Consider the following 23,811-nt stretch of genomic DNA (forward strand, 5'->3'; position numbering starts at 1 on the left):
TTCTTGTAGGCCATGGCCATGTCCTATGGATATATATATTGCGTGCATATACAGTATCTCTCTGCTTAGCTCGCACTCTGTCTCTCGCCATGTAGCTCGCGCTCTCCGGCTCTCCATGCAGCCCGCGCTCTATATGCAGCTTGCGCTCTCCATGCAGCTCGCGCTCTCCGGCTCTTCATGGAGCTTGCGCTCTCCATGTAGCTCGCGCTCTCCGGCTCTCCATGTAGCTCGCGCTCTCCGGCTCTCCATGTAGCTCGCGCTCTCCATGTAGCTCGCGCTCTCCAGCTCTCCCCATGTAGCTCGCGCTCTCCGGCTCTCCACGTAGCTCGCGCTCTCCGGCTCTCCACGTAGCTCGCGCTCTCCATGTAGCTTGCGCTCTCCATGTGGCTTGCGCTCTCCATGTAGCTTGCGCTCTCTACACATCTCTCTGTCTCTCACAAAATAAATAAAATATTACCTCCCAAACATCAGATTAGACTACAAAATCTGACATCACTGCAACAAGAGAGAAGTTCTGGGACTCGGGGGTTTAGGGAGGAGAGGCCTGGAGACTCAAGTGGTTCTAGAATACACAGCTGCATTAGTTTGTGTATATTATATCTGCCTGGCGTTCCGTTTACTTCTCTGGTAATGCGCCTTTGTCTGGAAATCACTGCTCCTTTGTTCCAGGACTCCTAAAAGGCAGATGCAGATAGAATATATTGCATGTCGGTCTCAGCATTCTGTAAAAGAGCCGACTCCTTTAAAACTGTGCCCAGGGAACACTCTGCAGTAATCTCGGAGTACAATCTTCCAGTCTAAAGAGAGAACGCTGCTCCAACCAGAAAGGGACTTTTATCACAGAAACGAAGATTAGTTTCTCTTTTATAAGCTTCCAAAATAATCATTGAATCCACCTGACATTAACGCTTTCCAAAACCTTTCTATGACACCTGCAAACTAACCAATCTCAACTTTCCTGGACCTTGAGGAACAGGACGCACGCTGTTGGCCAGTAAATTTATGCAACTCTAGTCTAGAATATTAACACGCAACTTCCACAAGCTGATCGTCATTTCATGCCACACTTTTTTTTTATATCCTTACCATATATCCTTATATATCCTTACCATATATCCTTATATCCTTGTCTTGAATTGTATTGTGATTGTAATGTCTTCCTTGTATTGTAAAGCGCTGCGCAAACTGTTGGCGCTATATAAATCCTGTGTAATACCGGTAATAGTAAACGACTTTATGGCCCCATTCATACCGGAGTGTTTTGTCGAGTGATTCCCGAGGGCTACAATGTTAAAGATGAAGAATTCTATTCTTCTCAATGGGCCCATGTACAGCGGAGTTGTGTCACTTGTCGTTGTGGCTAAAAATAGAACATGAGCTCCTTTTGGGGCAGAATTGCATGTTTTTTGGCCCCATAGAGTAGGGATCTATGAGACCAAAGATCGCATAAATCTGCTCCTGTACTACAAGGGTAACAGGGCCCTTAGGAGTCATCTAAACGGCATGCACTCCCACGCAGAGACTTGTTCTCGGGACAGGTGCAGTGTGCTTCCCGATTGGCCGTGAAGCCGGCTCCATGCTCGCTTGTCATGTGGTGATGAGGGAGCATGAAGCCGGCTTCCCGGCCAATGAGAAAGCCGGGTGCCGTGTCATTACACGGCGCCCAGCTTCCCGATTGGTCGGGAAGCTGGCCAATCAGGAAGCTGAGCAGCGAGTCATTACACGCTGCCCGGCTTCCTGATTGGCTGGGAAGCCAGCTCCATGCTGCGTCACAAGTTCCGCTGTCCGACTTCCTGATACAGGAAGTATCGGGCTAGGCATCGGAGCATTTGGGCAAGTACGAGTACTCGCCCAAATACTTGACATCAGCACCGATACTAGTAATCGGTATTGGTGCATCCCTACTTTCTCACCATTTTTCACTTTAGGGTAAACATTCCAAGTAATGTGTTAGTGCGACACTTCCTGGTAGATCAAAGTCTTCCTCCCAACAATTTCTCAATCTCCCTTTTCTATCTTTATTCCGCCATCATCCAGGGCCACCACCACCTACTTCCTGGACCTGATGCTGGCTTAGGAGATAAAACAATCATCCTGGTGCCTGCGCTGTTCTTGGCTGTATTCATAAATATCTGACACAGCCCTGGCTGCAGCCTCTCAGCTTGTGACTTGAGGAGAGCTCCCTAGGATGGATTTTTAGAGCTTTTTTCAAAAAGATTGCTGTATTCTGTGACGTGCCAGGAATGGACTCATGCAGACCCATAACGTTACTGAAAGGTCCATTTTAAAAAAGGGTCACACAGGTCCCAAATACCCTCATCGTATGGGGAAAAAAACAAACCACATCTCAAATATAAAGATGATTTTCTAATACACAAATCAGCTGTGAGAAGGCGCAGTCCTCCGTGTAAACAGATTCTCTCTCTGGTCACAAAGAATCTCGGCTCAGAAGGTTTTGTAACAGTTTGCAATATCTGATCTTTTGTCCTACTGACCGTGCCCACGTGTGGCGAGCATTGCAGAAGCCACAGGCGGTGCCATGATGACATTCGACTTCTGATAAGACAGATAATGTCACAGCGGCTGGCACCTTCTTATCTCCAAGATAATTCCTCGTGCCGGATGCCTGACACAGATATCCCCGAGACAGTTTCACACTAAAACCATCACTTCCTGACACTGATTACTAAAGTAATATTAAAAACTCTTAATCTTTTGTTCAATGAGATATATCTATATCTCTATATAGATATAGATATATATATATATTATATTATATACACACACACACACACACATTGCTCAGTAAATTATTCCTTTTCTGTCCAAACACTACAGTCATCATGTCTCCATAACAGCTGGCTCCAACTCTCTCAGCTTGGTTTCCCTGAACTTCCTGTACAGTACAAGATCACAAGAGGGGAAAAAAAGCAGTCTGCAGCACATGTCCATCTTGGAGACGGTTAGAAGGAGAACTGGGGAGCAGGAAAGTAGCTTGCTTTGATGTACCTTTGTGTTTGTTGAGACACACACAGCTAACTAGCACACAAAAGGGTGGCTCCATAGAACTCTGCAAAGGAAAGGAGCAACCAAGGGCTTGTTCCCACCAAATGCAGACCAGATCTGCATGAGTTTCTGCACATGCAGTGCATTGTGTTTTGCTGCGTTTAGGGCCATTTAAAAAAGTTTTTTTGGTTTAAAATGGGCTTTCAGTGCGTTCCAGTGCGTTTGCATGCATTACAGAGCAGGTAAAATAGGGCTTGCTGCAGTTTTTTTCACATGCTCTGGAACTGAACGCTGCGGTGTAAACTAGAGCCGAAAATACCATTGGAATACATTGGACCAGTTTTGATCCGTTCTGTAGCTGCTCTGCTCCTGGAACGCGCTTGGTGTGAACAAGCACTTAAACATGATGAGGTCCAGTACTCAGGGGACCAGTTAATTCTGCAGGAAGCTAAAACCTTTTAAACATTAAGCAGCAGCAGCAACCATTGCAAGTCATTTTATCAACATTAGAAAAAGCGTGAAAGCATTTGGACTTCAATATCACTTTAGGCTAGGTTCAAATCTGCACCGCACGACACCCAGCGATGCGCGTCCTGGGGATCGCACGGTCCTGTACAATGCGGGCAGCGACTGTTGCGAGGCCCCATTGATTTAAAATCGGGTGACATCCGTGCGGCAATCGCAGGAAAAAAAGTACATGTACCATTTTTTTGTAATACACGGCACGCTGCTGTTTGGGAAGAACGGGCGGAATCGCGGGGGGGAAACCGTGTGATCCGCCCGGCGCGAATGGGGTGATATTAGAAAAAAATGGCACCCACGGCGCGATCGGTTCACACCTTGGAGACTCCTGAGCGTGCGGAATCGTGCATGATTGGTGCGCGGTGAGGTGTCACCTAAGATGACACAATTCAATGTTTTTGCTCTAGAAAAGATCTTCCAGGCACTAATTTTTACTTTCATAAGTTTGGGAGAGAAGCGGTTACGTAAATATGCTGGAAAAAGTTTGGCTGCTAAAACAAAAAGTGACACCGGAAGCATTGGGGTTACATTGGTTGGCGAGCTACAGACGTGTGCGCTGCATGCAGCGCTTTTTTCAGCGGAGCGTGACGCACTACAACCGCATTTTGCCGATAGAAGGTAACAAAATGTCACTGGTGGCGACTGCTTTTAAAAAGGATATTTTTTTTAAATAAAAGTTTAAAAAGGCAGAGAACTTCACTTTAAATATTAAAGCAACAAACAGTGCATGGTAATGGGCGATCAACTAAAATGTCCATCCAACCATCAGTTGCCATGACTGCCCATCGTGTGATGCGGTAACGCAAAGCCTGCAAAACTACACTTATAATAACACCATTCAAAATTCATCGCCTGCTTAATCTTATCGAGTTACAGAGCGCATCCTGTCAACCGTGACATCTTGTTTATTCAGAGGCTCCAGTTCCTCGCACAGCTCCATAGAAACCAACTGCACTCCGCAGGACACGTGCAAACCCTCTCCATCCTAGCCGAACCAGTCTGCGGGAGAACTGGAAATGTTGGCTTCGGTTACGCGGCACTGGGATGGGATCACAGATTTGTTTTTCAAAGCAACTGTATGTTAAACTCTTAAAAGGTGAACTCCGGGATAAGCAAACATTGTCTTAATACAAAAGCTGTGTGTATTCTTACTGATAACACTGCTGCTTTCTCTTTGTGCAGGGTGACTGGTCTTGTCTCCGCCCCTCCTGTAATAAAGACCAGTCACTGCTGCCCTCTCCTTGTGCAGGGTGACTGGTCTCGTCTCCGCCCCCTCCTTTAATACAGATCGGTCACTGCTGCTCGCTCTTCTTGTGCAGGGTGACTGGTCTCGTCTCCCCCCCATCCTGTAATAAAGACCAGTCACTGCTGCTCTGACTCCTTGTGGAAGGTGACTGGTCTCGTCTCCGCCCCCTCCGGTAGTTTTCTGCAGACAGCTTGTAGTGGCTTGAGACTGCTGGGTTCCTCCCACAGCTCCGCCCTCTACAAAGGATATGTACAGTACAGTGGTGAGGTCACTGCTACTTTCAGAAAGTATTATCTGCAAAGGCATTTGGTGCGCACACAGTGATTTTTTTTATCCTTGTGGGGAGAGAGAGAGAGAGCGCGGAGAGAGAGAGAGCGCGGAGAGAGAGAGCGCGGAGAGAGAGAGCGCGGAGAGAGAGAGCGCGGAGAGAGAGAGCGCGGAGAGAGAGAGCGCGGAGAGAGAGAGCGCGGAGAGAGAGAGCGCGGAGAGAGAGAGCGCGGAGAGAGAGAGCGCGGAGAGAGAGAGCGCGGAGAGAGAGAGCGCGGAGAGAGAGAGCGCGGAGAGAGAGAGCGCGGAGAGAGAGAGCGCGGAGAGAGAGAGCGCGGAGAGAGAGAGCGCGGAGAGAGAGAGCGCGGAGAGAGAGAGCGCGGAGAGAGAGAGCGCGGAGAGAGAGAGCGCGGAGAGAGAGAGCGCGGAGAGAGAGAGCGCGGAGAGAGAGAGCGCGGAGAGAGAGAGCGCGGAGAGAGAGAGCGCGGAGAGAGAGAGCGCGGAGAGAGAGAGCGCGGAGAGAGAGAGCGCGGAGAGAGAGAGCGCGGAGAGAGAGAGCGCGGAGAGAGAGAGCGCGGAGAGAGAGAGCGCGGAGAGAGAGAGCGCGGAGAGAGAGAGCGCGGAGAGAGAGAGCGCGGAGAGAGAGAGCGCGGAGAGAGAGAGCGCGGAGAGAGAGAGCGCGGAGAGAGAGAGCGCGGAGAGAGAGAGCGCGGAGAGAGAGAGCGCGGAGAGAGAGAGCGCGGAGAGAGAGAGCGCGGAGAGAGAGAGCGCGGAGAGAGAGAGCGCGGAGAGAGAGAGCGCGGAGAGAGAGAGCGCGGAGAGAGAGAGCGCGGAGAGAGAGAGCGCGGAGAGAGAGAGCGCGGAGAGAGAGAGCGCGGAGAGAGAGAGCGCGGAGAGAGAGAGCGCGGAGAGAGAGAGCGCGGAGAGAGAGAGCGCGGAGAGAGAGAGCGCGGAGAGAGAGAGCGCGGAGAGAGAGAGCGCGGAGAGAGAGAGCGCGGAGAGAGAGAGCGCGGAGAGAGAGAGCGCGGAGAGAGAGAGCGCGGAGAGAGAGAGCGCGGAGAGAGAGAGCGCGGAGAGAGAGAGCGCGGAGAGAGAGAGCGCGGAGAGAGAGAGCGCGGAGAGAGAGAGCGCGGAGAGAGAGAGCGCGGAGAGAGAGAGCGCGGAGAGAGAGAGCGCGGAGAGAGAGAGCGCGGAGAGAGAGAGCGCGGAGAGAGAGAGCGCGGAGAGAGAGAGCGCGGAGAGAGAGAGCGCGGAGAGAGAGAGCGCGGAGAGAGAGAGCGCGGAGAGAGAGAGCGCGGAGAGAGAGAGCGCGGAGAGAGAGAGCGCGGAGAGAGAGAGCGCGGAGAGAGAGAGCGCGGAGAGAGAGAGCGCGGAGAGAGAGAGCGCGGAGAGAGAGAGCGCGGAGAGAGAGAGCGCGGAGAGAGAGAGCGCGGAGAGAGAGAGCGCGGAGAGAGAGAGCGCGGAGAGAGAGAGCGCGGAGAGAGAGAGCGCGGAGAGAGAGAGCGCGGAGAGAGAGAGCGCGGAGAGAGAGAGCGCGGAGAGAGAGAGCGCGGAGAGAGAGAGCGCGGAGAGAGAGAGCGCGGAGAGAGAGAGCGCGGAGAGAGAGAGCGCGGAGAGAGAGAGCGCGGAGAGAGAGAGCGCGGAGAGAGAGAGCGCGGAGAGAGAGAGCGCGGAGAGAGAGAGCGCGGAGAGAGAGAGCGCGGAGAGAGAGAGCGCGGAGAGAGAGAGCGCGGAGAGAGAGAGCGCGGAGAGAGAGAGCGCGGAGAGAGAGAGCGCGGAGAGAGAGAGCGCGGAGAGAGAGAGCGCGGAGAGAGAGAGCGCGGAGAGAGAGAGCGCGGAGAGAGAGAGCGCGGAGAGAGAGAGCGCGGAGAGAGAGAGCGCGGAGAGAGAGAGCGCGGAGAGAGAGAGCGCGGAGAGAGAGAGCGCGGAGAGAGAGAGCGCGGAGAGAGAGAGCGCGGAGAGAGAGAGCGCGGAGAGAGAGAGCGCGGAGAGAGAGAGCGCGGAGAGAGAGAGCGCGGAGAGAGAGAGCGCGGAGAGAGAGAGCGCGGAGAGAGAGAGCGCGGAGAGAGAGAGCGCGGAGAGAGAGAGCGCGGAGAGAGAGAGCGCGGAGAGAGAGAGCGCGGAGAGAGAGAGCGCGGAGAGAGAGAGCGCGGAGAGAGAGAGCGCGGAGAGAGAGAGCGCGGAGAGAGAGAGCGCGGAGAGAGAGAGCGCGGAGAGAGAGAGCGCGGAGAGAGAGAGCGCGGAGAGAGAGAGCGCGGAGAGAGAGAGCGCGGAGAGAGAGAGCGCGGAGAGAGAGAGCGCGGAGAGAGAGAGCGCGGAGAGAGAGAGCGCGGAGAGAGAGAGCGCGGAGAGAGAGAGCGCGGAGAGAGAGAGCGCGGAGAGAGAGAGCGCGGAGAGAGAGAGCGCGGAGAGAGAGAGCGCGGAGAGAGAGAGCGCGGAGAGAGAGAGCGCGGAGAGAGAGAGCGCGGAGAGAGAGAGCGCGGAGAGAGAGAGCGCGGAGAGAGAGAGCGCGGAGAGAGAGAGCGCGGAGAGAGAGAGCGCGGAGAGAGAGAGCGCGGAGAGAGAGAGCGCGGAGAGAGAGAGCGCGGAGAGAGAGAGCGCGGAGAGAGAGAGCGCGGAGAGAGAGAGCGCGGAGAGAGAGAGCGCGGAGAGAGAGAGCGCGGAGAGAGAGAGCGCGGAGAGAGAGAGCGCGGAGAGAGAGAGCGCGGAGAGAGAGAGCGCGGAGAGAGAGAGCGCGGAGAGAGAGAGCGCGGAGAGAGAGAGCGCGGAGAGAGAGAGCGCGGAGAGAGAGAGCGCGGAGAGAGAGAGCGCGGAGAGAGAGAGCGCGGAGAGAGAGAGCGCGGAGAGAGAGAGCGCGGAGAGAGAGAGCGCGGAGAGAGAGAGCGCGGAGAGAGAGAGCGCGGAGAGAGAGAGCGCGGAGAGAGAGAGCGCGGAGAGAGAGAGCGCGGAGAGAGAGAGCGCGGAGAGAGAGAGCGCGGAGAGAGAGAGCGCGGAGAGAGAGAGCGCGGAGAGAGAGAGCGCGGAGAGAGAGAGCGCGGAGAGAGAGAGCGCGGAGAGAGAGAGCGCGGAGAGAGAGAGCGCGGAGAGAGAGAGAGAGCGAGAGAGAGCGCGAGAGAGCGCGAGAGAGCGCGAGAGAGCGAGAGAGAGCGCGAGAGCGCGAGAGCGCGAGAGAGCGAGAGAGCGAGAGCGAGAGAGAGCGAGAGCGAGAGAGCGCGGAGAGAGAGAGAGCGAGCGCGCGGAGAGAGAGAGAGCGCGCGCGCGCGAGAGAGAGAGAGAGCGCGAGAGAGAGAGAGAGCGCGAGAGAGAGAGAGAGCGCGAGAGAGAGAGAGAGCGCGAGAGAGAGAGAGAGCGCGAGAGAGAGAGAGAGCGCGAGAGAGAGAGAGAGCGCGAGAGAGAGAGAGAGCGCGAGAGAGAGAGAGAGCGCGAGAGAGAGAGAGAGCGCGAGAGAGAGAGAGAGCGCGAGAGAGAGAGAGAGCGCGAGAGAGAGAGAGAGCGCGAGAGAGAGAGAGAGCGCGAGAGAGAGAGAGAGCGCGAGAGAGAGAGAGAGCGCGAGAGAGAGAGAGAGCGCGAGAGAGAGAGAGAGCGCGAGAGAGAGAGAGAGCGCGAGAGAGAGAGAGAGCGCGAGAGAGAGAGAGAGCGCGAGAGAGAGAGAGAGCGCGAGAGAGAGAGAGAGCGCGAGAGAGAGAGAGAGCGCGAGAGAGAGAGAGAGCGCGAGAGAGAGAGAGAGCGCGAGAGAGAGAGAGAGCGCGAGAGAGAGAGAGAGCGCGAGAGAGAGAGAGAGCGCGAGAGAGAGAGAGAGCGCGAGAGAGAGAGAGAGCGCGAGAGAGAGAGAGAGCGCGAGAGAGAGAGAGAGCGCGAGAGAGAGAGAGAGCGCGAGAGAGAGAGAGAGCGCGAGAGAGAGAGAGAGCGCGAGAGAGAGAGAGAGCGCGAGAGAGAGAGAGAGCGCGAGAGAGAGAGAGAGCGCGAGAGAGAGAGAGAGCGCGAGAGAGAGAGAGAGCGCGAGAGAGAGAGAGAGCGCGAGAGAGAGAGAGAGCGCGAGAGAGAGAGAGAGCGCGAGAGAGAGAGAGAGCGCGAGAGAGAGAGAGAGCGCGAGAGAGAGAGAGAGCGCGAGAGAGAGAGAGAGCGCGAGAGAGAGAGAGAGCGCGAGAGAGAGAGAGAGCGCGAGAGAGAGAGAGAGCGCGAGAGAGAGAGAGAGCGCGAGAGAGAGAGAGAGCGCGAGAGAGAGAGAGAGCGCGAGAGAGAGAGAGAGCGCGAGAGAGAGAGAGAGCGCGAGAGAGAGAGAGAGCGCGAGAGAGAGAGAGAGCGCGAGAGAGAGAGAGAGCGCGAGAGAGAGAGAGAGCGCGAGAGAGAGAGAGAGCGCGAGAGAGAGAGAGAGCGCGAGAGAGAGAGAGAGCGCGAGAGAGAGAGAGAGCGCGAGAGAGAGAGAGAGCGCGAGAGAGAGAGAGAGCGCGAGAGAGAGAGAGAGCGCGAGAGAGAGAGAGAGCGCGAGAGAGAGAGAGAGCGCGAGAGAGAGAGAGAGCGCGAGAGAGAGAGAGAGCGCGAGAGAGAGAGAGAGCGCGAGAGAGAGAGAGAGCGCGAGAGAGAGAGAGAGCGCGAGAGAGAGAGAGAGCGCGAGAGAGAGAGAGAGCGCGAGAGAGAGAGAGAGCGCGAGAGAGAGAGAGAGCGCGAGAGAGAGAGAGAGCGCGAGAGAGAGAGAGAGCGCGAGAGAGAGAGAGAGCGCGAGAGAGAGAGAGAGCGCGAGAGAGAGAGAGAGCGCGAGAGAGAGAGAGAGCGCGAGAGAGAGAGAGAGCGCGAGAGAGAGAGAGAGCGCGAGAGAGAGAGAGAGCGCGAGAGAGAGAGAGAGCGCGAGAGAGAGAGAGAGCGCGAGAGAGAGAGAGAGCGCGAGAGAGAGAGAGAGCGCGAGAGAGAGAGAGAGCGCGAGAGAGAGAGAGAGCGCGAGAGAGAGAGAGAGCGCGAGAGAGAGAGAGAGCGCGAGAGAGAGAGAGAGCGCGAGAGAGAGAGAGAGCGCGAGAGAGAGAGAGAGCGCGAGAGAGAGAGAGAGCGCGAGAGAGAGAGAGAGCGCGAGAGAGAGAGAGAGCGCGAGAGAGAGAGAGAGCGCGAGAGAGAGAGAGAGCGCGAGAGAGAGAGAGAGCGCGAGAGAGAGAGAGAGCGCGAGAGAGAGAGAGAGCGCGAGAGAGAGAGAGAGCGCGAGAGAGAGAGAGAGCGCGAGAGAGAGAGAGAGCGCGAGAGAGAGAGAGAGCGCGAGAGAGAGAGAGAGCGCGAGAGAGAGAGAGAGCGCGAGAGAGAGAGAGAGCGCGAGAGAGAGAGAGAGCGCGAGAGAGAGAGAGAGCGCGAGAGAGAGAGAGAGCGCGAGAGAGAGAGAGAGCGCGAGAGAGAGAGAGAGCGCGAGAGAGAGAGAGAGCGCGAGAGAGAGAGAGAGCGCGAGAGAGAGAGAGAGCGCGAGAGAGAGAGAGAGCGCGAGAGAGAGAGAGAGCGCGAGAGAGAGAGAGAGCGCGAGAGAGAGAGAGAGCGCGAGAGAGAGAGAGAGCGCGAGAGAGAGAGAGAGCGCGAGAGAGAGAGAGAGCGCGAGAGAGAGAGAGAGCGCGAGAGAGAGAGAGAGCGCGAGAGAGAGAGAGAGCGCGAGAGAGAGAGAGAGCGCGAGAGAGAGAGAGAGCGCGAGAGAGAGAGAGAGCGCGAGAGAGAGAGAGAGCGCGAGAGAGAGAGAGAGCGCGAGAGAGAGAGAGAGCGCGAGAGAGAGAGAGAGCGCGAGAGAGAGAGAGAGCGCGAGAGAGAGAGAGAGCGCGAGAGAGAGAGAGAGCGCGAGAGAGAGAGAGAGCGCGAGAGAGAGAGAGAGCGCGAGAGAGAGAGAGAGCGCGAGAGAGAGAGAGAGCGCGAGAGAGAGAGAGAGCGCGAGAGAGAGAGAGAGCGCGAGAGAGAGAGAGAGCGCGAGAGAGAGAGAGAGCGCGAGAGAGAGAGAGAGCGCGAGAGAGAGAGAGAGCGCGAGAGAGAGAGAGAGCGCGAGAGAGAGAGAGAGCGCGAGAGAGAGAGAGAGCGCGAGAGAGAGAGAGAGCGCGAGAGAGAGAGAGAGCGCGAGAGAGAGAGAGAGCGCGAGAGAGAGAGAGAGCGCGAGAGAGAGAGAGAGCGCGAGAGAGAGAGAGAGCGCGAGAGAGAGAGAGAGCGCGAGAGAGAGAGAGAGCGCGAGAGAGAGAGAGAGCGCGAGAGAGAGAGAGAGCGCGAGAGAGAGAGAGAGCGCGAGAGAGAGAGAGAGCGCGAGAGAGAGAGAGAGCGCGAGAGAGAGAGAGAGCGCGAGAGAGAGAGAGAGCGCGAGAGAGAGAGAGAGCGCGAGAGAGAGAGAGAGCGCGAGAGAGAGAGAGAGCGCGAGAGAGAGAGAGAGCGCGAGAGAGAGAGAGAGCGCGAGAGAGAGAGAGAGCGCGAGAGAGAGAGAGAGCGCGAGAGAGAGAGAGAGCGCGAGAGAGAGAGAGAGCGCGAGAGAGAGAGAGAGCGCGAGAGAGAGAGAGAGCGCGAGAGAGAGAGAGAGCGCGAGAGAGAGAGAGAGCGCGAGAGAGAGAGAGAGCGCGAGAGAGAGAGAGAGCGCGAGAGAGAGAGAGAGCGCGAGAGAGAGAGAGAGCGCGAGAGAGAGAGAGAGCGCGAGAGAGAGAGAGAGCGCGAGAGAGAGAGAGAGCGCGAGAGAGAGAGAGAGCGCGAGAGAGAGAGAGAGCGCGAGAGAGAGAGAGAGCGCGAGAGAGAGAGAGAGCGCGAGAGAGAGAGAGAGCGCGAGAGAGAGAGAGAGCGCGAGAGAGAGAGAGAGCGCGAGAGAGAGAGAGAGCGCGAGAGAGAGAGAGAGCGCGAGAGAGAGAGAGAGCGCGAGAGAGAGAGAGAGCGCGAGAGAGAGAGAGAGCGCGAGAGAGAGAGAGAGCGCGAGAGAGAGAGAGAGCGCGAGAGAGAGAGAGAGCGCGAGAGAGAGAGAGAGCGCGAGAGAGAGAGAGAGCGCGAGAGAGAGAGAGAGCGCGAGAGAGAGAGAGAGCGCGAGAGAGAGAGAGAGCGAGAGAGAGAGAGAGAGCGCGAGAGAGAGAGAGAGACTCACCTTTAATTAAAAGGTAAAAACAAAAACCACCTGAAGCCAGTTTTGCAACTTTGACAAATAAGATACAGCTAACTGCAGATATCGTTTCACCTACTTTGTATATTCAGGTCATTTATACCGTGTTTTTTTTATTTTTTATTAAACATTTTTTGGGGGGGTTTATATGCATATATGACGTGGTTTTATACAGTCATAATGAACAAGCAGATACATTGACACGTGACTCATCTATCAGACATCATTTTAGTCATATTGCCTGAAATCTTTTTCTACATTCCCTCTAGTAGTAGATGTGCGCTTGTACGTCAGGATCAGTGATAATAAATGCATAGTAAAACAGTATTGTATAGTTGCCAGTCGTAGAGAACCATAAAATTATAGGAGTAAAAATAAGGCAAAATAAAAGAAACAAAACAAACAAGGCCGATGACAACTGTCAATCTCAAACCAATATCCAGGAGTGTACAATATGGCAACATCCAGTATAATGACATGTCTCTTCTGGAAGGGACTTATACCGTGTTTTGTTCAGCATGGACCTTCATTTGGTGTTAAAGCGTAATGTAGATCTCCTGATTTTTTTTTTTTTTACTGTCCTCCCAAAAAATACATTTATTAAAAAAATGCAAAACAAAAGGATTATATATAAGCCTCTTCCTGGCTGCAAAGTCTCTGTTCATTTTCTGCGCCTGTTTATATACAGAGATCGCCTTCTGTCGTTTGAAAGATGTTCCAGCCAAACTAAATATGTATTTTTCCCCAAGCCTCTGTTTACCTACTTATCCGTCTCTAAATCTAGTTTAAGGGGGGTATGCATAATGGTTGGTTTTGGTCTTTATGTCAAAGAATTATAAAAATTAAAATTACAAAAATGGAAAATATTAAATACTGCATACCAATGTTTCTTCTTCTTCTCCTCTAGCAGCAAGAGCAGCTTTAGAATTCTTCTCACATTTTCATTTATTTCTTTACAACCTGTTCACAGACCTCCATAGCTCAAGCTGACGTTTACATACAGGAACGAACGACTCATCGCATTCCCATATGGAGTTACCAATTCCCTAGGTTTCAATCAAACAGCCTCCAAGCAGGCAGCCACTGCTTTGCTCTCTGCAACCAACCCATAGTGCTCTGGGAATCCTCTATCATGTATTCAAAATTATATCTCCGTTAGTAAAAAAAAAAATACTAAATAGCTTTAAGAATTACAAAGTGCAACTAGAATAAAGTTATATTCATTATGGTTTCCTTTTACAGCTTATATTGTCTATGGTGAAAGTGTCACCGCACATATGCCCTGTGCTTGCGTCCCGTTTTCTCCCACATGCCAAAGACATGCGGGAAGATTAAAAGGAGAACTATAGGGTCAGGGCTTTTCCCCATAGTTCTCCTTAGGGTAACGGGAGGACACACACTAGCGTCCACCCGTCACCCTAAGCTCAGTATACCGCGAGCTACAGCTCGCGGTATACTGAGATGCGGCAGCCGGAGCAGATCCCGACATCGATGTCGAGATCCGCCCAGCTGCGTGAGTGACAGCTGGCTCTGCCTATCTAGAGGCAGAGCCAGCTGTACCCGCTCCCTCCCCCGTCCGTTCCGCCAGTCAGCGCTGGCAGATTGGAGCGGGGAGGTGGGAATCCAGCCCCTCCCCTGTCACGGCAGAGAGCCGTGACAGGATCGAGAGGTGAGCAAACGCCGGTATGTGTTCGCTCACCTCCCGATCTACTGAGCCGACCTGTGACAGTCTCATTGTCACAGGTCGGCTAGAACTATGAGGTGAGTGAAAAGCGCTCACCTCATAGGTCTCCTTTAATAGGCTCCTGTCTAAATTGGCTATGTATGTATGTATGTATGTATGTATGTATGTATGTATGTATGTATGTATGCATGCATGCATGCATGCATGCGAGATAGGGACCTTAGATTGTAAGCTCCTTGAGGGTAGGAACTGATGTGCAGTACGTAAAGCGCTGCATACATTGTTGGCGCTATATGAATACCTGTAATAGATCAGTGTTTGGAGCATATATTCCCTTGATCACGGTTTATGAGGCTACATGACCTAAAGTGGAACTCTGATGAGTGGCTAACCAAAAAAAATAAAATAATGCTGAAGTAGTACTAGATATTTTTCAGGGGGTCCAACATCCTCAGGCTCCAAGCTCACCATTGTATTTGCCTACAGGAGCAGACATAAGCTTTTTACTGTTTCCTTCAGCCAGCAGCTGGCTATCCAGTAAAAGTGATCAGTTTTATGAGGCTTTAAAGCTGCAGCTGAGTAGGCTGCAGAGTGACCCTTGTGCTCTTTGTGGAAGCAGTGGTCCCGCTGCAGAGGTCCAACACACCCCCTACCGGAGTGCGAGTGGAGTAATGAAAGGAAAACTAGACCTGCACTCTTTTTAATGCAGTGTACCACGACACGCAAGTGCTTTTTCATGCGTTATAGTGCAGGTCAGTGGGTACCTACTGTACGTGTGCTTGCAGTGCCATTTACACATAACAAGTGCACTGTATAGGAAAGGTGACAGGGTCTCTTTAGGCCTTCTTCACACAGCGTTAAGTCGGGCTGTGCAGTTCGGTTGTGCGTATGACAGTGTACGGCCGCGTCCACCCATAGGAAAGAACAGGCTGCTGTGTGCAATCACATGCAGAATCTGTCCCTCCTGGCCGTGCACGCCGCACCGATGTGTACGGTCCTACAACGCTGTGTGAATGAGGTCTAAAGAGACCCTGTCACCTTTCCTATTCAGTGCACTTGTTGCGTGTGAATGGCACTGCAAGCAAAAGCTTGGAGGCTTTTTGATTTGTTCTTCCCTATGGGAGGACGCGGCCATACACACACACCCGAATCACACGTCCGTGGGTGTCCGGTTGTCCGTACTCGGACACAGACAAGATCCATTCTGTCCGCGGCAGAATGCGGACACCCAAACCCGCACAGATAGGGAAGATCATGCTGCTACAGGGAACGGTCTGATACGGCCCTGCACGCCGCACGGACGTGTGCAGTCTGACTTAACGCTGTGTGGATGAGGCCTTAAAAAAGGAGAACCTATGTGGTCAGGGCTTTTCCCCATAGTTCTCCTAAGGGTCACGGGAGAACACAAACTAGCATCCTCCCGTTACCCTAAGCTCAGCTACAGCTCGCGGTATACTGAGACGCCACAGCCGGGACAGATCCCGAGTTCTCGACAATACTGTCTGGAACCACCCACCCAGCTTAGGGATTGACCGCTGGCTCTGCCTATCCAGCTGTGCTCGCCCCTTCCACGTCCGTTTCGCCAGTCAGCGCTGGAAGATCGGACAGGGGAGGGGGGGGGGAATCCCTGCAGGGAGCCGTGAGTGACAGTCACGGAGTCACGGCTCTCTTCAGGGATAGATCAAGAAGTGAGCGAGCGACGGTATGTGTTCGCTCACTTCCCGATCTATTGAGCCAACCTGTGACAGTCTCATTGTCACAGGTCGGCTCAGATTATGAGGCTGAGTGAAAATCACTCGCCTCATAATTCTCCTTTTAAGCTGAAGTGTTAGCCTTGGACAAAGCCAAGTTAAATACGGGAGGCAAATGTAAATCTTGCATATGGAAGTTATATTTCAAGACTGAACCTTCACATTTTGGCACTAGCCCAATTGCCGGCAGGACATTTTAACTAACTGTTCCCCAAGGACATCAGTCAAATTTTAACCATCACATTATGAGAATCTGCGTTGCAAACATTGGGCAGTTTGGCTCACATTTTCACATCCTATTGTTCAGTTAAAATCCGAATATTTGAATCTACAGTAAGTGGCACCAGAAATAGTTGTACTGCTAGAGAGGAAGCTTCATGTACAGATGAAACTGAGTAGGGTTACATCAGCCCACACTTATCACACTTCCTGTGCATGCATTTCTCAGTACTGTGCTAGCGTATAACAGCAACCAATGTTCCTCTCCTACTGCTGAAGGTATACGGTATATGACATTAACACAACAAAAGCCAACACACTCACACAGTAAGGTTTTAATAAAGAACTGCCAAGACTGGGGGTTGGCAAATTCAGCCCTCCAACTACAAGTCCCATGAGACATTGCAAGACTGACAGGTACAGGCATGACTCCCAGAGGCAGTTTGGGATTTGTAGTTGCAGCACAGCTGGAGTGCCAAGCCTGCCTACCCCTGCTATGGAGTGTCACTTGAGTGACGGCTCTAGATCTGCCAATATCACAACCAGGATGGTGGTGCCCAGCAGCCGTCCCACCGCTTTTGGATGTCTAGGATGGTAGGCAATCTCCAGCCCTCCAGCTAGAGGGCCAGGGTTGCCCACCCATGGCCAAGAACCACAGCCCAAATGCAAAGTGTAATAACAAATAGCTACTAGGTCGCTGACAACAACATTTCTTGCCAAGGTAATTTGGGTGAGGACAGGGTCACTAAGGGCAACCCTAAAGAGTGATAGTGAGGGTTTTCTACCCTGTCCATCCTTCTCAGCAAAAATGCGGATGGAATGTGTTACCTACACATATAGATCAGCCAGCATGCCGCACTGTATATCAGTCAGGTAATTCTGATGTGTTCTCCCATTGGGGAGATTTTATTCATTTCCTATCTCAGTGACCAAACAGCAAGTGAGGGAAAAAAGCTCCCCAATGGATACAGAAACAGCAATATAAAAAGGTTCTCATTCTTCCCCACTAGGACTGAAGATTCAAGTCTCCGGGCTGGAGTAGTGCTTTAAACTGAATGCAGTTACCATGACCAGCAGAATTAAAATTAATGACTACGTACCTTATAACCGGGCGACTTTATTCCAAGTGGAACTGAATCCTAAAAGGAAAAAAAAAAGGAAAAGGTCAAAATGAAGCACAGTGAGAGTAAACTCTGTGAGGTCAATTATGGCGCACAGTCCCAAAACTACAACCTCAGCATCAAACTTTCTTCACTTACCAAACAAAAATGTGAGAACAGAATCTTCAAAACGTATGCATAGCAGTTTTATTCCGCCAGAACTATTCCAGCAGCCGCAAGGCACATTATAAAGTGACGAGTCATGGAGCTGCAACGAGAGCGTTGGCCTCATTTACAAATTTTCTGGAGACGGGCCACGTTTTCTGGAGTGACGGTTGTAGCGGGCCTTCCCGTATGTTCGTCGTCCTGTGGCAAACTACGGCCCCTTCTAAAGTCTCTAAACCATCGGTAGATAGCTTCCCACGATGGTGCTTCATTCCCAAATGCAGTGTAACCTCTGCATACAGTGTTCTTCGTCCAAGCCAACTTTCAAATCATAGCTCGGCAGTGCCCTTGTTGCAGCTCCGTGACTCGTCACTTGGTAATGTGTCTTGCGGCTGCTGGAATAGTCCTGGTGGAATGAAACTGCTGTGCATAAGTTTCTAAGATGTTGAATTTTAACACCTGCGCAGTAAAGAATTCGTAAACTACCTATGTTTTGAATATGGGGCAGAGATGCAATCATGTAAATCCTGATGCCTGTGCAGTTCTTGGCTGTGTTCACAAATGTCTAAGGCTGGGCACACACCTTACAACCATCGCAAGACTTTTGTCTTGCGATGGTTGTAAGGTACTCAAAAAAACGTACGATCTGCCCATCTTGGACAGGCAGATCGTACTTGTGATGACCACAATGCCAATACGATCGGGGGGGTTTCCCGCGATTATCGTACGATTATCGCAAGGTGTGTGGGAACCTTAAAACACAAATCCCCTGCTACAGCCTTTCAACTTGTGACTTGCTGCAAAGTTACATTGTTCAGTCTGATCACTGGGGGAGAGGAGACTGAGGAAATGCTTCCTCCTGCTAGTAGCAGACTGATGACATCATCTCAGCCTAGGCAAAGTTACTAGTCTGTAGCTCAAGAGTGTTTTTTTATTATCAATGTTGCTGTATATTGTAACTTGCCATGAACGGAATCATGCAGACTTGTAAAGTTATGAAAGGTCTACTTTAAATAGCTCCTACATGAAGGTGAATTGCAATTTAGATCACTTGGTCCTTTCAGCCTCTGTCACCTTCCTGCCTTCCCACTCCAGCTGTTGCTTTACATCTATTCTCAGGGGAGCGTTCATGCTGTAGCATCTGGAGCGGGAGAAAGTTCACCTTCCATGCATTAATGAGGAAAACACACAGTAATACGTGTCACTCGCTCACTCCCTGGAAGCTGATATGAAGCATCTATAATTAAGGATTATTACATGCAGAGAAAGCTCTGAGCTCAATGAGCCACACCAGAGGTCCAGTCTTTGAATGTATGAGCTCCATAAAAACACCATTTTGTTTCATTCAGCCCCTTTCAATCACAGTTAAGGTCCAGAGATTTTCACACAGAGGAGGATGGGTTCAGAGAAGACATGGACTAGTGGTCTGGAGAGATGCATTCAGAGGAGGCATGGACCAGAGAGGTGCATGCAAAGGAGGAATGGACCAGAGATCCAGTGAGCTGTACGCAGAGGAGGAATGGACCAGTGGTCCAGTGAGCTGTATGCAGAGGAGGAATGGACCAGAGGTCCAGAGAGCTGCACATAGAGCGGTCGTGGACCAGAGGGCTGCACAAAAAGAAGGCATGGGCCAGAGGTCTGGAGAGCTGCATGCAGAGAAGGCCTTGACCAGAGGTCCGATAAGCTGCCTGCAGCGAAGATGTGGACCAGAGGTCCAGAGAGCTGCATGCAGAAAAGCGTGGCGCAGAGGCCCAGAGAGCTGCACACAAGAGGGGAGGACCAGGTGAGCTGCACTGTGGAGATGTGGACCAGAGGACTGGTGGGCTGCACACAAACGCAGCGTGAACCAGAGGTCTAGTGTGGCCCAGAGAGCTGCAGACCAGAGCCCTGGAGAGCTGCACAAGAAGGTGTGCACCAGATTTCCGGCAAGCTGCACACAAAGGAGGCGTGGACCAGAGGCATGGCGAGCTGCATGCAGAGGTGGTGTGAGCCAGGAGGCACAGAGAGCTGCACGCAGAAGGAGAGGGAAATAGAGGTCTGGACAGTTGCATTCAGAGGAGGGCAGATATTTGGAGATCTGCATGTAGAGGAGGGTGCCAGATGACTAGGGAGCTGCACACAGAGGAAGAAGCCAGAGGCCAGGAGGATAGGAGGTTCTGTGCAGCTGCACAGAGATACGTTTTAAGCCCGTGACACACTGTATGCGAAGCCGTGTGCGGCCAGATGAAAGACTGCATCTTCAGCCAATTGGCGTGTGCGTAAAAGCTCAATGGACTTGGCATCCTGACTTGTGATTTAATATGCGTGAGCCGATTGGCTGAAGATTAAATTTTTAATCTCAGCACGCTCGGCTATGCGAGCTCTCGCAAGCTGACGTGCCGGAGTGATAATTATTTGCGTGCAGTGTGTCGTGGGCTGTAAAGACATTAATTCTAAAGAAAAATCAATTAAGACCGTGGAAAACAATCAATATGGCATTACTTACAGTGGGGCAGGGCTGCACTGCACAGTCTCTTATCCCACAATGACTGCTATCGTTCCAGAAGGGACATGGCTTCTTCAAATTCGCCTAGAAAGAAAAAAATATACATTTTAGCTGTAAAGTACCAAACACAAGCTGCTGGGGCTGGTTAACTACCATGAGCCAATGCGCCTAAAAACACCTTTCAATACCCGAGAACCCAAAAAATGCCTACTGGTTGCTAGACAGTATGTGGTTGCTGGTGGCTACTCCCCATTTCCAAAACTGCACAGACATTAAGAAAACCAGATTAAAAGGAGAACTATGGGGTCAGGGCTTTTCCCCATAGTTCTCCTTAGGGTAACGGGAGGACACAAACTAGCGTCCTCCCGTCACCCTAGGCTCAGTATACCGCGAGCTGTAGCTCGCGGTATACTGAGACGCCGCAGTATACCGCGAGCTGCTGCTCGCGGTATACTGAGCCGCCGCAGCTGAAGCGGATCCCGAGAATTGTGTCGGGATCCGTCTAGCTGCGTGAGTGACAGTGGGCTCTGCCTATCTAGAGGCAAAGCCAGCTGTGCCCACCCCCTCCCCGTCTGTTCCTCCACTCAGCGCTGGAAGACAGTCACCGCTCACTACAGGGAGACGATTGGAAAGTGAGCGAGCGACGTTATGCGCTTGCTCACTTCCTGATCTATAGAGCCGACGTGTGACAGTTTCATTGTCACACGTCAGCTCGAACTATGAATTTGAGTGAAAAATCACTCACCTCATAGTTCTCCTTTAAGGAATGACTGAATGCATCCACAAGCATACTGAGCATTTCAGGGCAGATAAGCGCAGTCCACTCCTGTCTTTAAACACACTTATTGCAGAAGATCAGCAGCCGGGTAGCCAAGGACGCCTAACCATTAAAAGTTTTCTCTAGTTCCTGTCAATGGAACTGGCTCCTAACAAAAAAAAAAAAATAAATGCTACTGACCCCTGGATTGGACAGACTGGCTCCTGAATTCCATAGCAATATATCCACCCCTGCAGTAGATTATAAAGCGCAAAATATGAAGTACCTTGTAATATCGGAAATAGTCCGTCTCAAGCAATTTTTGCAATTTTGGGAACAGCTTGTTATTGTTGAAATGGTCTATAGTCTCCACATCGCACGTGCAATCGTCAAGGTAGCCTGTGACCTGGAGAAAAGGAAAATGTGTGAGAACAGTACAAAATGTTACAGCATGTACATAAGAAGGACGCTATTTATAAAACAGTAACCCTACCAAGGGCAAACCTTGAAAAACTAAAATGATTGCACTTGTCTGGGATACCAATATTTGCTTAGCTATCCAAGCACGGAGCATTAGAGAAGGGGTTCAGTGGATAGGGTGCCCCCCCTCTGATATGAATATTTCCTTCAATGTTCATACGCCTCTCATGATGCAGTGCCCAGCCCCTCAACTGCCTATTATCAGGCCCAAGGAACAGCATGTATCCTTAGCCCTGTGCTGGTTCCAACACACATCAACCCAAAGCGGTTTCCGCGCGGCAACATCGATTTCAGTGGGGCTATATCCGCATGGCAAATCACATACATGTACCTTTCTTTGTGACACACAACGCACTTCTTTTTTTAGCCGCAATCGTGTACAATTGCACAGGCGGAATTGCGGCAGGAAACCGCGTAGTCCGTCGGGCGAGACTGGGGTGCCATTAGAAAATAATGGCACCGCCAGCGTGATCGGCTGTCGAGGGCGACTCCCGTGACCGCCTGGCGATCCATGCGGTTTCGTGCACGATTGCCGTGCGGTCACGGATCGCACAGGTGTGACCCTAGCCTTAAAGGAGAACTGTGAGGCGAGTGAAAAATCACTCATCCTCATAGTTCGAGCCGACGTGTGACAATGAAACTGTCACACGTCGGCTCAATAGATCGGGAAGTGAACCAACACATAGCGTCGCTCGCTCACTTCTAGATACAGTCCCTGTAGAGATTTAATAGAGATAGAGATTCAATAACTGACACTTACGGCTCCCTGCAGGGATTACCCCCTCCCGTCCGAACCTCCAGCGATGACTGGCGGAACGGACGTGGGAGGGGGCGGGTACAGCTGGCTCTGCCTTTAGATAGGCAGAGCCAGCTGTCAATCACGCAGCTGGGTGGATCTCGACAGTAATCTCGGGATCCGTCCCGGCTGCAGCGGTCTCAGTATGAGCTTTGGGTCACAGGAGGACGCTAGTTTGTGTCCTCCCGTGACCCTTAGGAGAACTATGGGGAAAAACACTTAGCCCATAGTTCGCCTTTAATTTCTCTATGTTTTGCAGAGATTTTTTCTCACTTCCTGTCCGGGGAAAATGTTATCATTGTGACAGGAAGTGGAAATGCCAGAAACCAGTAAATAAAAAAAAACTACTAGGAGTTCTATTCCTTCCCCGCTCTATACAAACATATAATTTTAGGATCCACTGAGGAAGAACATTATCTAGAACCTGTGTGGTTACTATACGCAACACAGACACGTGTTTGTACCAGATTTGCAGAGCTTATCACAAACCTAAGTGATATTTACACCTTTATTGTGCAACAGTGACTTCCCGTTTACCCTCACATTTTATTGTGTTATGCAAAGGCTTACACGGTAACACAAACATTTCAGGTTTAGAAAGTATTGAGAGGTTGCCAAACAATCTTCAAGGCAACACAAAGCATGATAATAATTATAATCATTTGCATTTCCCTTTGAGATTATGTGTTGTCCTTTTGGGTGTTGCAGATCCTCCTTCATAACAAATGCAAAACCCAGCAGAGAAAGAGAGAGAGTCCCTCATATTGGGCACAGCAAGTCTGCAGACCTGGAAACTCAACACAGATCCACTAAAGTTTCCCTGGGGGGATAGAAGTCACTAAGAAGTGGATTAACTCTCCTAGCAACTACCAAATATTAAATGCTACTCTGCGTGGAGCAACACTTTAAATGCAATTCATATAATTTTTGATCAGCAAAGGATTATTAAATATTAACAGAGCCAATAATTAACCAAGAAACACAGAGGTCACAACAAGACGTCAGAGAAAAAAAAATTATATTAACAGCAATGACTGGCAGAACGGACGGGGGAAGGGCGGGTACAGCTGACCCTGCCTCACGCAGCTGGGTGGATCCAGACAGTAACGTCGGGATCCGTCCCGGCTGCGGCGTCTCAGTATACCACGAGCTGTAGCCCCCTATATACTGAGCTTTGGGTGACGGGAGGATGCTAGTTTGTGTCCTCCCGTTACCCTTAGGAGAACTATGGGGAAAAGCCCTGACCCCTTGGTTCTCCTTTAACAAAATTATTATTTAAAAAAAAGTTAATGAAATAGCTGAGCCACTAATCGGTACTATACAGTAGCAATCACAATAAAAATATTTTAAAAATTGCAGGCAAATATAGATTTTTTTAAATAACATCAACAAATAGTAACAATAATGCCAATAATATAAAACAGCAACATTAATGCATTCTAAAAAAAACATCAGTAACAAAAAAAAACCCACCCTCAACAGTGTGTCTATATTTTTTCCTCCTGTGTTTGGACACTTGCTACATATTTGGTACGGTTTCCAACAAAACTCACTTCCTTCCATAGGAGTGAATGGAAACAAAGTGCCAGGAGGTGTGAGAAAACCCTAATTAATAAAGAAATCTCCAAGGCTGGCTTAACAACCTATGTACTGCAACAACATACGGTACCAAAATGCAGGATGCCACGTGCAGTGCCAGAATGACACCGAAATGCACGCGTACGATAGTCGCCAATGCTCCTGCAGTACAGTGTACCGTGCGTTGTGGTAAGCAGAGTTGCAGTTTTTCATGCGTTAAGGTGCCCTGCCTGCCCAATTTAAATGAATGTGCTGCTTCACTGCAGGAAAAGGCAATAATGCACACACAAGCTCATGGGGGACCTAAGAAAAAATGGAAGAGTAGCATTTCACAGAGGCTAACAGTAGCAAGAGGCACACTCACAGCTATGGGCACATGTGATAATAATAATAATAATAATAATAATAATAATAATAAAAGCATTTATATAGCGCCAACAGTTATAGTACACATGGAGGTGTAAATGGGCCATATAGTTTCCATTTAAAACCAAACTAGTGGGTCTATTTATAAATCTTGTCACACAACTTTCACCTAGGATTCACACATTTTAATTTGTCCAATTATATATCTAATTATAAAAGCGTATGACTCTTCAGTGACAGCTGTATGAATCTGGTGTGAAAACATTTATAAACAGACCCCTAAATGTAATTATTAAAATAAACCCCAACAC

The 23,811-nt window shown here is 51.2% G+C and overlaps 1 protein-coding gene across 1 annotated transcript in view; it reads right to left on the reverse strand.

Moving 5' to 3' along the window:
- Window positions 1-21,273, reverse strand: part of ERO1A (endoplasmic reticulum oxidoreductase 1 alpha) — a 45,880-nt gene extending 24,607 nt beyond the window's left edge. Inside the window, exons 1-4 of the mRNA XM_018558366.1 lie at window positions 21,142-21,273; window positions 20,567-20,749; window positions 19,524-19,607; window positions 16,874-16,912 (exon numbers count right to left, since the gene is read on the reverse strand). Coding sequence (XP_018413868.1) covers window positions 16,874-16,912; window positions 19,524-19,607; window positions 20,567-20,749; window positions 21,142-21,273 — 438 coding nt within the window. The remainder of the gene's footprint in view (window positions 1-16,873; window positions 16,913-19,523; window positions 19,608-20,566; window positions 20,750-21,141) is intronic.
- Window positions 21,274-23,811: the final 2,538 nt, after the last annotated feature.

Source organism: Nanorana parkeri, unplaced genomic scaffold (genome assembly GCF_000935625.1).
Source record: "Nanorana parkeri isolate BGI_ZX_2015 unplaced genomic scaffold, ASM93562v1 scaffold335, whole genome shotgun sequence".
NCBI lineage: Eukaryota > Metazoa > Chordata > Amphibia > Anura > Dicroglossidae > Nanorana > Nanorana parkeri.